Source organism: Schistocerca piceifrons, chromosome 10 (assembly GCF_021461385.2).
Source record: "Schistocerca piceifrons isolate TAMUIC-IGC-003096 chromosome 10, iqSchPice1.1, whole genome shotgun sequence".
Classification (NCBI taxonomy): Eukaryota; Metazoa; Arthropoda; class Insecta; order Orthoptera; family Acrididae; genus Schistocerca; species Schistocerca piceifrons.
The window spans coordinates 95,970,372-95,985,459 of record NC_060147.1 but is presented as its reverse complement, the minus strand read 5'-3'; the positions used below and the strand labels follow the sequence as shown (position 1 = coordinate 95,985,459).

Here is a 15,088-nt window from a genome sequence, read left to right as displayed (position 1 = left end):
CAAACCGATCACCATCTAACACATCCTCAACTCTTTTTTCTGTTCTTCTGCATATTATTCTTGTCAGCAACTTGGATGAATGAACTGTTAATCTGATAGTGCGATACTCATTGCATTTGTCAGCTCCTGCAATCTTGTGAATTGTGTGGATGGTATATTGCCAGACACTCTTACATCCTACACACCAATGTGAACAGTCTTTTTGTTGCTACTTCTCCTAATATTTTTAGAAATTCTAATGGAATGTTATCTATCCCCTCTGCCTTGTTTGATTTCAAGTCTCCCAGAGTTCTTTTAAACTCTGATTCTAATTGTGGACCCCCTATCTCTTCTAAATCGACTCCTGTTTCCTCTTCTTTCATGTCCTCAGATAAGTCCTCCCCCTCACAGAGGCCTTCAGTGTATTCTTTCCACCTATCCGCTTGCTCCTCTGCACTTAATAGTGGTATTCCCATTGCACTCTTAATGTTATTACCATTGCTTTTAGTTTCAGGGAAGGTTGTTTTGAGTTTCCTATATGCTGGGTCAATCCTCCCAACAATCATTTCGTTCTCTATTTCTTCACTTTTTCATGCAGCCATTTCAGCTTAGCTTCCCTGCACATTTTATTTATTTCATCCCTAAATATTTTTGTACTTTTCCTTCATAGATCAACTGAAGTACTTTTGTTACCCATGGTTTCTTCACCATTACCTTCTTTGTTCCTACGGTTTTCTTCCCAACTTCTGTGACTGCCCTTCCTAGAGATGCCCATTCCTCTTTAACTGAACTGCCTACAGATGTATTCCTTATCACAGTATCTATAGCCTCAGAGAACTTCAGGCGTACTTCTTCATTCCTTAGTAATTACATATCCAACTTCCTTGCACACTAATTCGTTCTGACTAATCTCTAAATCTTCAACCTACTCTTCGTTACGACTAAATTGTGATCCGAGTCTATATCTGCTCCTGGGTACGCCTTATAATCCAATACTTGATTTTGCAGTCTCTGCCTCACCATGATGTAATCTAACTTAAATCCTCCCTTACCTCCTGGTCTTTTTCACATATACCTCCTCCTCTTGTGATTCTTGAACAGAGTATTTGGTATTACTTCGTGAAATTTATTGCAGAACTCAATCTTTCTCCTCTCTCATTCCTGGTACCAAGCCCATCTCCTCCAGTAAACCTTTCTTCTACTACTTCCCCTACAAGCGCATTTCAATCCCCCATGACTATTAGATTTTCATCTCCGTTTACAAATTGAATTACCCGTTCAATATCCTCATATACTTTTCTATATCTTCATCTTCAGTTTGCGACGTCGGCATGTATACCTGAGCTATAGGTGGTGCTGGTTTGCCATCGACTCTGATGAGAACAACTATCACTGAACTGTTCACAGTAACACACTTTCTGCCCTATCTTCCTGTTCATAACGAATCCTACTCCCATATCATTTTCTGTCACTGTTGATGTTACCTTGCACACCTCACTGCCCCCACTAAATCTAGATTGAGCCTTTGCATTTCCTTTTTCCATACCATGTTCAAACTTCTGGCATTCCAAGCCCTAATGCATAGAATGTTATCCTTTTTTTGGCTATTCAATCTTTTTCTCATGGTCCCCTCTTCCTTGTCAGTCCCCTCCTGGAGATCTGGAACCTTTTGGCAATGGAGAGACCATCATGACTCTTTTTCAATTACGAACCACATGTCATGTGGATGAACATTATGTGCCTTTAATGCAGTGGTCTTCATTGCTTTCTTCATCCTCATGCCATTGATCATTGCGGATTCTTTTGCCTTTAGGGGCAGTTTCCCACCCCAAGGGTAAGAGAGTGCCTTCAACCTCTGTCGATTCCTCCGTCCTCTTTGACAAGGCTGCTGGCTGAATGAGGTGTGACTTCTTATGCTGGATGTCTTCAGCTACCATTGCTAACAATTTTTATTCAAAATCCAAGTTAAATCTAGCGGTAGGCACAAAACGTCATCCAATATTGTACTGAATGCTTTCACAGAAAATTATTTCGAACAATTAGTTCCGAAGCCTACTCAAAGTGTAACTGATTTCATAAACATACTTCACCTATTAGCAACAACTAATCCTGAACAAATAGAGGGAATATGACAGATTCAGGGATTAGTGACCACAAGGCAGTTGTAGCAAGACTGAATACACTAAATGGGTCAGAACACTCTTGCACAAGAAACGAAAAAGAATGCCAAATTTAAAGGAACCCAAAATCCACAAGATTGGCGAAATTTTACAGGAACTCAAAGTTGAGCAGAAACTTTGATGCGAGATGCTTTTAATAGTTTCCAGAAAAAATCTCTGTCTCAAAATTTGGCAGAAAACCCAAAGAGATTCTGGTCATATTTAAAGTACACCAGTGGCAAGATGCAACCAATACCTTTGCTGTGCAATAACAATGATTATGACATGCCACCAAAGCATATTTACTAAGCACGGTTTTCCGAAACTCGTTCACCAAAGAGGACAAAGTAAATATTCCAGAATTCGAATCTAGAACAACTGGCAACATGAATATCTTGGACATAGATATCCTTAGTGCAGTGAAGCAGCCTAAAACACTTCTGATACAGATTGCATACCAGTCAGGTCCCTTTCAGAATACACTAATACAATAGCTCCATATCTAGTAATGATATACAACTGCTTGCTCATGGAAAGATCTGTACCTAAAGACTAGAAAGTTGAAAAGTCACACCAATACCCAAGAAAGGAAACAGGAGTAATTCACTGAACTACATACCCATATCACTGATGCTGATTTGCAATAAGGTTTTGAAACATATTATGTATTCAAACATACTGAATTATCTCGAAGAAAACGATTTATTGACTAATAGCACGGATTCATGAAAAATCGTTCTTATGAAACACAAGTAGCTCTCTGTTCTCATGAAGGTACGAGTGCTATTGACTGGTGTTGTCAAATTAATATCGAATAATTGGTGTTAAAACTTGTGTATAGAGATATTAATCAAAATGAAGACATAGAGAGAATGGGTAGAGAAACAAGTCTACAAAACACTCATACCAGAAGACGGGAGCATCCAGGTAACTGACCATCTGCTAGCCACCAATGGCTAACCTAGCTCTGGACAGAGCAGCAGAAAAGGAGTGAATATGTAGTGCAAGAAAATGATTGAAATATGCAAAACAGAATGATGTCAGATGTGGCAGGCAGAAAGAGATGAAGATTAGCTCAAAGCAGAGATGGGGCAATAACCTCAGCTCTTCATTTTGTGCATGCCACTGACACAGGTATAAACCCAAACGAGTTTTATTTCAGAAGCTATTATTTTTGTACGCGAAATATAAGCTTCAGGGGTTGGGAGAGTCAAAATTCTAGAATGTAAAAAAACACTTTCTTAGATATCTGAGATCAAACTTTTGAATTGCTACCCTGATACTTCACACAAATGGACTAACTATACCTTGTGAATATCATGCTGTATAGGTTGGATATTTTAAAACCAATTCTTCTTTGCAATGTTCCACAAAAAGCTAATACATAAGGCAGCAAACATTAAAACTTGACTAGCACAAAATTAGGAGTGACTTGCAAAAACAGTATTCAGAGAGAATTCATAAAAGAATAATGCTAACATTGGTACCAAACAAAGGCCATAAGATATATAACTTATTTTGAGTGATGCAGTGTATGTGATGCATACTTTATACCTACATTGGTCTCATGACTGTGAAGTGTAGATAGAGCTCTAATCTTTGAAGCATTTGGTAATGACCACATGCCTGAAACAAACTATCAGTCCACAAGTGCATGTTGAAATAAAAGGGACACTTCATTTCAATAATATTAAACAGCTCAACGTGATAAAATGCTTAAATAAGCTATTAGTCTGCAAGTGAATACTGAAATAAAATGAAACCTCCATTCTAAAAATTTTAAACAGCTCAACGTGATAAAACAGTTTTGATCTTCAAAACTGTTTACCGAAGTATCACATACACATTCTGTAACAGTACAGGAGAAACATTTTTTGACAGAAAAACTAGAATAAGCTTCGGAAAAAAGTTCTAAAGTGTTTTACTGTCTCAGTCACTCACTAGCTCTGCAGTATGAAAGTTTTAATCACAGAGAATGAGTTGATGGTTCAAACTGAGGTATAAGCAGGCAAGATGAGAATGCTAGTTTGACTACAGAAGTGGAGTAGAATTTGTTCAAGGAACCTGATTTATAGACAACTGTGGTATTCTTCAAGAGGTAAGTATAGGCCTATACCTCACACAAGAATTAATCTCATACAATACTGGTAAATTTAGAGTAAAATAATTAATAACAATAATAACAAATACAAATACCTGGCATGAAACCAAGAAGAGGGAAACTGAAATTTGAAGATGGGACTGACAGAACCAGTGGAGCCTGTTAAACTTACTTTTTCAAAACACATATTTAAATATTTTTTTTGCATTTTTCTGTTGATAAGTACAGATTTCCATAATACGTTTGAATTAGCACCATTTAATCACCTGACAACCAACTTCTGCAGCCCTACATATTCCTTTTCCCTACATTAGTTTTCTCCAAATTGATATCCCATATGACATTAAGGATTTAAAATAGACAGACCTCAGCATGTCACTGGTGCTGACTGAACATTCTACTCACTCAGATGCTGCAAGAACTTCCCATCTAGTTTAAGACTTCTGCACCAATAATCATGCCACTGTTAGATAACTGAATGTCAGTACAAACAGAACAGAAAAATGCAGTGGCCTTGGATGACGCATTTAGCAAGTTGCTGAAGGAATTCTACTGCAGATATCTGGAAGAGCACCAATTTACAGTTACAAGGTGATATGGCTGTATAAGCTTGATTTCTGGTAAATCCAGCAGCGGATCCCAATTCCCATGTCAAGCTAAGAAACTGAGGATAAGATGCAGAGCAGATTATTTACAGGACTATAAAACATAACTTGGGATACTAGCTTAGTGTAATTGGAAGATGAAATTAATGAGGCTACAGACTGCAGCGAGATGGAGCCTGCACACATGCTAACTGGCTTACCTCAGTTCAAAAGTATTAAAGAACGATTAACGATTTGAAGTAAAGACGTGCGATGAAACTACTTTCTGTGAATGGGATCAGCCCGAGAGTAGCCCTTACCAAATGTTTAACTGTTATACCTATAATGAGTCTTAAGCTCGTGGGCTACTTAACAAAATGGTAGTTTTCGATATTCGTGATGAGATGCAATAGATTTTCAGAGTGGCGATACAACGAAAGGGGGAAAAAATCGGCCAAATTGCATTTAGAAGCGCAAAAACATTATATCATAATCAAAACTTTTCAATAGCCTATCTGTTAAATCTTTTCTCAAGCCTGTCATGATATGCCATGTGAGCCTTATCCACAAGTAAACGTAAATATAAATGTTTCAGCAAGATCATCATTCTGTTAACTTTTTGCGTAAAGGTAATATTGAATTGACAGATTTCTTACTTCTCTCGGTACTCGACTCAAATACATGGAATTTTTTTAAAAGACGACTAATGCGAAAAATCTGTAATTTATGTATAGTCACACATTCGTTGGACATCGGCTATGTCCACTTGCGCGGTTTTGTCAACAAATCATGCTTTCATTTCACTGCTTGAACAATGCAACAATCGTTGACCCTGGGAAATGTACTCACTTTCTACTGAGCTGTTCCAGTACCGTCAACTTTCCTCTCCGAAACTCGCGCTAGGAATGCTATCACACTGCGTAAACAGCTCGAACAAAGACGCTCACTAGCCAAGTGCGTCAGTAGTGGGGGATCTCAGCATTCTCGGCGCAAATAAAAAAACTCAACAGCTGATTCAGGAGGCTCGCCTTGGCAGCCATTGCTGCTGTATTTTTGCGCGCTCGATCTGAATTAGAAACTGTAAAGCCTACACGAGTACTTGGAGAACGCCATTGTTGTTTGTCATAAGTAGTTCCACTGCACCAGGTTTCCTTTTCTTTTAACATTTGTGTCTTATTCTTCATTGATGAAAGACTTTTTTTCTGTTCCTTAAGCTACATAATTTATTTGTGTAAGGTTTACATGCTATAGGTTTAGAAGCTGCTTCATAACTTGATAGGACGGATGAATCAATCGAGATTCGGTATATACACTCCCACATTGTATATACCGACATTACTTAGAATCATACAATTAAGAAACTGCTGAGTTACCTTGAGACAAATGGGCTGCACCGGAGTGACTCGACAGAAACAAATGTAAACCGTGAGTCTGAATCCCAAGGTTGTATGAGACAGCAAAATTCTCGATCGGTTAATGAGTCCTTTCAAAGCTCCCACATGGATTTATGCGTGCTTGGCCAGTAGCATAGCTAATTTTACTAGAGATATGTGTGATGTCAGACTTGTTAGTGATGCACTAGTAGACCACGAACCCTTAATTTTAACATTCTGCTGTGATCTGCAGTCAGATGCATCAGCCAGAATCAAGCCTAATGCTTCATGGATAAGAGGCCAGAAAGCTGATGTTAGCTAGGACTTTGTACAGGACAACAACCTGGTAAGGTTGGTGGGGATACAGAGTTTGATCATTTGTTGAGAACGATCACAGAAGTATGGTACTCTTGTTCACCATTAATTAAAATTAGACCTAAGTATAAACAGAAAAAGCAGCAGCTCAATAGTATACAGATGAGCTGGCTCATATTAGGAAAGATATGCTCAGACTGTACAGAACATATAAAAATTCTTGTAAACAAGAGTCTGACCTGGATGACACCTCATATAGAGCTTATTTACAATGTAAAACGAACTACAAAGACAAAATGACCCCAGGAAAAAAACTAGCATGTGAACATTACATGAATGTGCTTCCAACAAATGTAAAGGAGCTTGGGATATAATCAGAGAAGAAAAGTCCCAAAACCACACACAAGATGCAGCACTGGACCATGAGGAAGTAAATGATTATGGTACTTTATAACTTCTGTGAGCAAGCTGAAAGACAAAATTAAACAAAATGGCACTTATGCTTTAGATCTTTTTGGTGCTGAGCCACCTATGGGGTATGCCTTCCACTGGAATGCAGTCACACCCAAGGATATTATAAAAGCTTGTCAGGATTCTCAAACTCCAGAAGTATGGACTGTTATTGGTTCTCCAACTATGTGATAACAAAAATACCACATCTCATCTTTCCACCTCTTTCTATCATCTTCAATATCTGTTTAGAATCTGCAGTTGTCCGTGATGCACTCAAAATTGCAAAAAACGGAGATAAGCATCTGCACCAAAACTACCCACTAATTTATGTTGGCTCAATTTTCTCCAAAAGTGCTGAGAATCTAATGTACAACCAGCTAAATAGCTATTTTGGAACTGACCATCTGGATTCCAACAGGCAAAAATACCACTACTGCTATCACTGTGGTTGTAAGCCAGGTGTTAACTGTATTTGAACATAAGGATCTAGTATCAGTTGTACTTTGTGAACACAGCAAAGCTTTCAACTGTATACTGTTTAACACCCTAATTACAAAACTGGCATATTATGGCATACACAACCATCTTTAGATGTAATCAAGTCATATCTAAGCAACAGAAAGCAGTTCGTATCAGTGAAGAACAGGTGATCTTCTTTGAAGGAAGTTTGGACAGGAGTGCCACAGCACTCTGTTCTAGGTCCCTTTCTGTTCATCACTGCAGTTAACGATCTGCCTAACCATGTAGGAGTAGATTCCATGGTGTGTTACGCAGATGACACAACACTGCTCTGCATGCGTCATGGCATGAAAGAGCTCCATCTGGCAACACAGGGAAAATTAGAACTAGCAATGAATTTTTTTTTTCCAGTAAACTCATATGCAATGCTGATAAAACACAATAACTATTTCTGGGTCTGGCTACAACTGGGGAAAGTAAATCAGTAAAGCTGTTGGGCTTTCTCATCGACTCGAAATTGAAGTGGGAGAAACATATTAGCCATGTCTGCAACAGAATAGCAAGAGTAGGCTATCTCATGTGGAAATTGACGGATGTAGTCGCTGGTGAGTATCTGGAGCTTGCATATTTTGGCCTATTTCAATCGCACATATCCTACGGCATACTGCTATGGGTACATTGCAGCCATGTCAGTAAAATTCTAAAAATTCAAAAAAGTACTCAGAATAATAAGCAAAGTTACAAGTAAGGAACACTTCCATCCCATCTTTATCAAGCTCCAGATAAACTATTGTTAATCTATGTATATACACAGCATTACTTTATGTCAAAAGCAACAAACTTGAATCCACCATCAGAGAGATGATACACCCTCACAATACCAAAGGCAAACTGAATCTTTATATATAAGACACAGACTCAAAAAGACTTCAGACACACACTTGTTATACTAAGACACAGACTCAAAAAGACTGCAAACTCACATACAACAACATGGTTCAAATGGCTCTGAGCACTATGGGACTCAACTGCTGAGGTCATTAGTCCCCTAGAACTTAGAACTAGTTAAACCTAACTAACCTAAGGACATCACAAACATCCATGCCCGAGGCAGGATTCGAACCTGCGACCGTAGCGGTCTTGCGGTTCCAGACTGCAGCGCCTTTAACCGCACGGCTACAACAACATGCTTAAATCTTTTTAGTAAACTTCCAATACCTGCTCAGACATTGCCCTACAGTATTTTCAAAGTTGGGGTGTTTGATTGGTTACTCAAACATCCATTTTACAAGATAGCCAAAATATTTGAAATAAACATGATTGACATAAGTACTTAAGGATATTTCTAAAAGATATGGAAATAAATTGTAAAAACTTCACTGTCAAAATTATTCTTAAGTGTATATTTAATGTTCAAACTTATTCCACTGTAAGTGGTCAATGCCCAGCATGAAGTGCATTTTTTTTTTTTTTTTCATGTAAAGCTGTTCTGTGTCTATGTACATGATGTCTAAATTTTTGTCTTGTAGTAGGCTGTTGTTGGACACAGTTTAAGTTTGGATTTATTGCTTACACAAGCAGTTTTACTTGTAAGACACCAACCAATTAATGACATTACCTGCCAGTGGGCACTGATTTAAATCAATAGGGGGAGTTGAGTATTAGTGAACCCACATCTCCTGCTTTGGCCACTGCATCAGCGCCATCCAGACACAGTGGTCATTGCAATTGAACAGACTCCCCTAGCATGCTTCCCATCATACTCAAGTTCTCAACCTATCCACACACTACTAATGCAGTGCCCCGTGTCCATTATCCTCATTACTCATGGAATTTCACAGATTCCTGTAACACTTCAAGCATGGTGTGCATCCGAACTGATCAATAGGTTATCCTGGCCTTAATTTTATATGTGGTGCCTGTTCTTTCCCACATGTACGAAAGAACAGACACCATATATATGGCATTACTTTTAATACATATACATCTAATTTTGAGAACAAGTTCTGACTTGATTCTCTAGGTTTAGCACCACAAATAGTCCTTATACCTTCTTTCTGTGGTGTTAATAATGTGCTTATATTAGTTGGTCTGATTTGTTGCGCTCTGTACTTGTACCACATAGTTCAAATTTGATGTGAATAATGAATGATAAGCATTCTTTTGATAATCCAGTTTATGGCAAATACGTTTTCACACAGCTTACAGGCTAAGGAATCTACATGCATGTCCTGGATTGTTGTTATGGCGTGACATGATATGGATTTTTACACCTGTGAGGAAAGGGGGATTATAGGAGAATTTACTATAACGCCACTTGGGTGGGCAGTATACGCTCACCTGGAGGAGTAATCAGGATTGGAAAGTGGTTTGGGATTGTAATTAAAATACCGTACTCAGATTCAGAAAAGGGGAAGCACATAGATTTGTTTGCTCATGGATTGGTTGGTTGGTTTAGGTGAGGGGCCCAATCGAAATGGGGGGGGGGGGGGGGGGGACGAAGAGTGGAGCTCCAGTATCCGCTGACCCATTACGAAGGAGAAGAGAAATGCAAAGGGAAAGATACCACGCCAGTGGTCGACGCATACGGGCGAAATCAAGTATCGTGTGCTCTGAGAATCTACGTCACATTTTATAATGGTATGCTTTTAGCAACTAACAGCCGAATCCAAAAATGACAGTTAACGGCAAGAACTTCATACGAGTGTAGTTTTCTGCTCAGTAAGAAACAAAAATACTTAGACAGTAATATTTTAAGATGTACTTAATTTTAACTGACGTTGGTGAACTTGGCCGTGAGCTAAGTAAAGCTGGCCGACTACCTCACGGGCAAAGGGGTAGTAGTGCAGCTAATGCGCAGTTAACGAACTTGAGAGAGGAAATGTTTCACTGATTGTCTACCGTAACTGACAACTCACAGAAGTCAGTACGGATCAGCGGTTGCGCTCTACCAAAACTACCATTCGGTAGTTTTGGTACACTACATAAATGGCTTAGTAAATGGCAATATTACCGGTAGAGGGAAATAAACATGAATGATTATGTAAGAGAGAAAATAGGAGCAGACGACCGACGACCTTTTTTCTTTCTTTTGGCTGTTTCTTCCGCACATAATTGGAACAGCATATCATTCAGTGTTAATCGATTGTGTATATTATATCCTTACAGAACATACACTGCATTTTATAAATAATAAAAATTAGTTGATGACGTAATTTCTGCGCATTTCTGTGTTCAAAGCAATTACTTTTGGTGCAAGTACAGTTTTCATGCACAAACATAAAAATATGTATGACTACTGTTGTTATTTCGTATTCAGTAGAACGTTCATCGTGATGATTAAAGACAAGAGTTTCCCGTTATTACTGACAAATGCGAACGTTGTTTTTGATGATGTTTGGTTTGTGGGGCACTCAACTGCGCGGTTATCAGCGACGTTGTTTGTGAATAACAGAATCGAAGTTTTTGTTTTCGGTTTTTTTTATTTTACCTTCTTTCGTAAATTGCGTTACCTAGCGCTGTATGATAAATATGTCTAGTTTTCTTTGTTTTTACTACAACATCCGTCTATTTTACGTCGCAAATTAACAATTTTGGAATAAAACAAAAGGCTACCTATGTAGAACAAAAATGTTCCGTACTTTACCTGTACGATCGGTATGCAACACACCTAACGTACAGGTAACGTAGGTATGACCATATTTGGCCAACGGTACTATGGAAGTGAAACATGGACGATAACCAGTTTGGACAAGAAGAGAATAGAAGCTTTCGAAATGTGGTGCTACAGAAGAATGCTGAAGATAAAGTGGGTGGATCACGTAACTAATGAGGAGGTATTGAATAGGATTGGGGAGAAGAGAAGTTTGTGGCACAACTTGACAAGAAGAAGGGATCGGTTGGTAGGACATTTTCTGAGGCATCAAGGGATCACAAATTTTAGCATTGGAGGGCAGCGTGAAGGGTAAAAATCGTAGAGGGAGACCAAGAGATGAATACACTAAGCAGATTCAGAAGGATGTAGGTTGCAGTAGGTACTGGGAGATGAAGAAGCTTGCACAGGATAGAGTAGCATGGAGAGCTGCATCAAACCAGTCTCAGGACTGAAGACCACAACAAACTAGGAAAACTACCCCTGTCAAGTCTTACTTGTGGTAGTATACGATAGCCTATAGTAGATTTACAACTCCAGTTGTTATGGTTTATTTTGACACGGAAGTAACATGGATTCGTGAATGCGCATTACACAGACGGCTATTTTCAAATGTAACATTTGTTTGTAGCAAGGAATATGACATTATATTAAGACTGTTGCACTACAACACAGCGTACAGCAAATATGACACTGTAAATAACTTTATTGGCTCTTTAGCAAAAACGTTTTTTGACTACCTCTGAACTAAGCCTTAGTGTCAGCTCTATACAGGCGGCGATTCGGAACGGAAAAAAAGAGACGTGAGCAGTTTCACAAGTCAGGCGATGGCAGGGCGTGATTTGACTGGTGGGCGGCTTTGCTGGCCACGATTCGCGCAATTCTAGCGTGAAACTGTCGATTGTTGCCATATCAGCTGAAAGGCAACTAACAAAACGGCGGTCTCTTTCTAAAATTTAAATAATAAAAAATTCTCGCGTATGGGGCTTGGGAGCATCTTGTGCAGCGGCAGTGTATCCCAGTTTCTCTGTTTGACATCATCGTACGTCGAGCGCATAATCTACCTGGCGTCTCCACCAAACAACGCATTCGAAGAAAATGTTCAGATGTGTGTGAAATTTTATTGGACTTAACTGCTAAGGTCATCAGTCCCTAAGCTTACGCACTACTTAATCTAAATTATCCTAGGGACAAACACACACGCCCTGCCCGAGGGAGGACTCGAACCTCCGCCGGGACCAGCCGCACAGTCCATGACTGCAGCGCCTTAAACCGCTCGGCTAAACACGCGCGGCAACGCATTCGAACAGCGTTACGAATTTTTTAAACAGCACCCAACATTTTTAATTCAGTAATCCACTTATTCTTCTCAAGATCTGCTCAGAAGTTTATCACAGTGAGCCATTCGTGTAAATATAACACTACTGAAAAGGAAACACAAAACTGACTTCGACTCTCCTGTAACAGCACACAGTAGAGGTACCCGGGGGAACGTAGATCGTCCACTTGCTGGAGTTGAAAGTAAACAAATGGACATACAAAAAAAATGCCACACTTTTCACTGAGTAAACCGCATTCAGTTGAAAAAGAAAAAACGTAGTACCCTATGCCTACAATATCAGTGTGTTACTGTTGGAATCGGCCAACTCATATAAATATCTGGGTGTAACACTGTGGAGATATGAAATAGCCGGCCGCAGTGGCCGAGCGGTTCTAGACGCTTCGGTTCGGCGCCGCGCTGCTGCTACGGTCGCAGGTTCGAATCCTGCCTCAGAAATGGATGTGTGTGATGTCCATAGTTAGGTTTAAGCAGTTCTAAGTCTAGGGGACTGATGACCTCATATGTTAAATCCTATAGTGCTTAGAGCCACTTGAACCATTTTTGAAGAGATATGAAATGGAATGATCACATAGCGTCAGTCGTGGACAAAGCACGTGGTAGGCTTCGGTTTACTGGCAGAATACTGGGGAAGTGTTATCAGTCTACAAAGCAGATTGCGTACAAATCACTCAAGCGTCATATTGTAGAATATTGCGTAAGTGTGTTGGACCTGAACCAGACAGGAGATATTGAACGTGTAGAGAGAAGGGCAACACGAATGGACACATATTTGTTTGCTCCATGCGAGAGTGTTACAGAGATGCTGAAGAATACGAACTGCCAGGTTCTTGAAGATAGATGTAAACTATACCAAGAAAGCTTACTTACAAAATTTCAAAAATCGGCTGTAAATGATGATTTTAGGAATATTCTGCAACCCCCTACGTATCGTTCCCTCTGACGACAAGATCAGATTCCTCACAGCAAGCACGGGGGTATTTAAACAACCACTCTTCCAGCGTTCGAAACGTGAATGGAACGGGGAAAAACCATAACAATTAGTACAATAAGACGTACCCTCTGCCATGCTCTTCACGCTGGTTGTCAGCATTTAGATGTATGTAGATGAGACACTTGCACAGAATAGAGCATCGTGGAGAGGTGCATCACACCAGTTTTCAGACTGAAGATCACAACAACATCACAACATGGAGCATTATTGAAGAGTTCTTGTGAAGAGGAAGTAGATAAATAAAAAAAATTATTGCCGTTCATATCTTCGCAACGAACAAAGTTACAAAAAAGGCAGCAATGCTGATTAATTCCTCATGGTAGCTAAACAACATTTCACTGATAGAGTCTCTCACTCTCTTACTTGAGCCTTATCCTGCGGTTATGCAGGGTCGGGCGTGGTTAATCGGATGTGGTATGTTAACGTAAGGGGTGGCCGGATGCCCTACCTGTCAGCAGCCTGTACCCCCTGGGACGGAAGTAGTGTACCCCACGTGTCTGCGTCTAGAAGAAACCACAGAAGAGTGTGAATGTCTTCAGGTGTCTGTGAGCAGTGTAACTGAGGTGGAAGATGGGGACCAGCCCGCTATTCACCTAGTGGAATGTGGAAAACCGCCTAAAAACCACATCCAGGCTGACCGGCAAACCGGCCCTCGTCGTTAATCTGCTGGGCGGATTCGATCCACGACCGGCGCGCCTACCCGACTTCAGGAAGCAGCGCCTTAGCGCTCTCGGCTACCCTGGCGGGTCATTTCACTCATACACTAAGGTGACAAAAGTCATGGGATACGTCCTAATATCGTGTCGGACTTCCTTTTGCCCGGCATAGTCAGTAAAGCGACGTGGCGTGGTGTCAACGAGTCGTTGGAAGTCTGCTGCAGACATATTGAGCCATGCTGTCTCTATAGCTGTCCACAATTTCGAAAGTGTTTGTGCAGGAACTGTCCTCTCGATTATGTCCCATAAATGTTCGACGGGATTCATGTTGGGCGATCTGGATGGCCACATCATTCGCTCGATTTGTCCAAAATGTCCTTCAGATCAATTGCAAACAATTGTGGCCAAGTGACGTGACATCTTTTTTTTATTTTTATTTTTATTTTTTTTATTTATTTTTTTTTTTTTGGGTGGGGGGGGGGGAACATGAAGTTCATGAATGGCTGCAAATGATCTCTAGTCAATGACCGGTTCAGTTGGACCAGAGGATGCAATCCGTTCCATATAAACCCATCCCACATCATAATGGAGTCATAACCAGCTTGCACAGTGCTTTGTTGACAACTTGGCCCCGTGGCTGCGTGAGTTCTGCGCCACACTCGTTCTCTACCATCTGTTACCAACTGAAATCGAGAATCATCTGTCCAATCCACGGTTTTGCAGTCGTCTAGGATCCAGCCGATGTGGTTGCGAGCCCAAGAGAGACGCTGCAGGCTTCGTCGTGCAGATAGCAAAGGCATTCGCGTCGGTCGTCTGTTGCCATAGCCCATTATCACCAAATTTCGCAGCGTTGTCCTAAAGGATACATTCGTCGTACGTTCCACATTTTTCTGTGGTTATTTCATGCAGTGTTACTTGCCTGTTAGTGCTGACAACTCTATGAAAACGCCGCTGCTCTCGATCATTAGTCGTAGTAGCTCTATTCATCCGTAGAGCTCTTTTTACAAGGATATAGGACATGTCA

The 15,088-nt window shown here is 40.2% G+C and overlaps 1 protein-coding gene across 4 annotated transcripts in view; it reads right to left on the bottom strand.

Annotated features, from left to right (window-relative positions):
• Nucleotides 1-5,828, bottom strand: part of LOC124719038 (protein CREG1) — a 52,229-nt gene extending 46,401 nt beyond the window's left edge. The window contains exon 1 of one of the 4 annotated variants that reach the window (XM_047244707.1): nt 5,673-5,828. Coding sequence is in view for 1 of the 4 variants with exons in the window: in XM_047244706.1 (XP_047100662.1) it covers nt 5,480-5,506 (27 nt within the window). In the remaining 3 variants the exon portion in view is untranslated. Of the gene's footprint in view, nt 1-4,605; nt 4,790-5,479; nt 5,522-5,672 lie in introns of those variants that run through there. The other 3 variants (XM_047244706.1, XM_047244708.1, XM_047244709.1) reach the window with 3 other exon arrangements.
• Between the last annotated feature and the right edge of the window lie 9,260 nt (nt 5,829-15,088).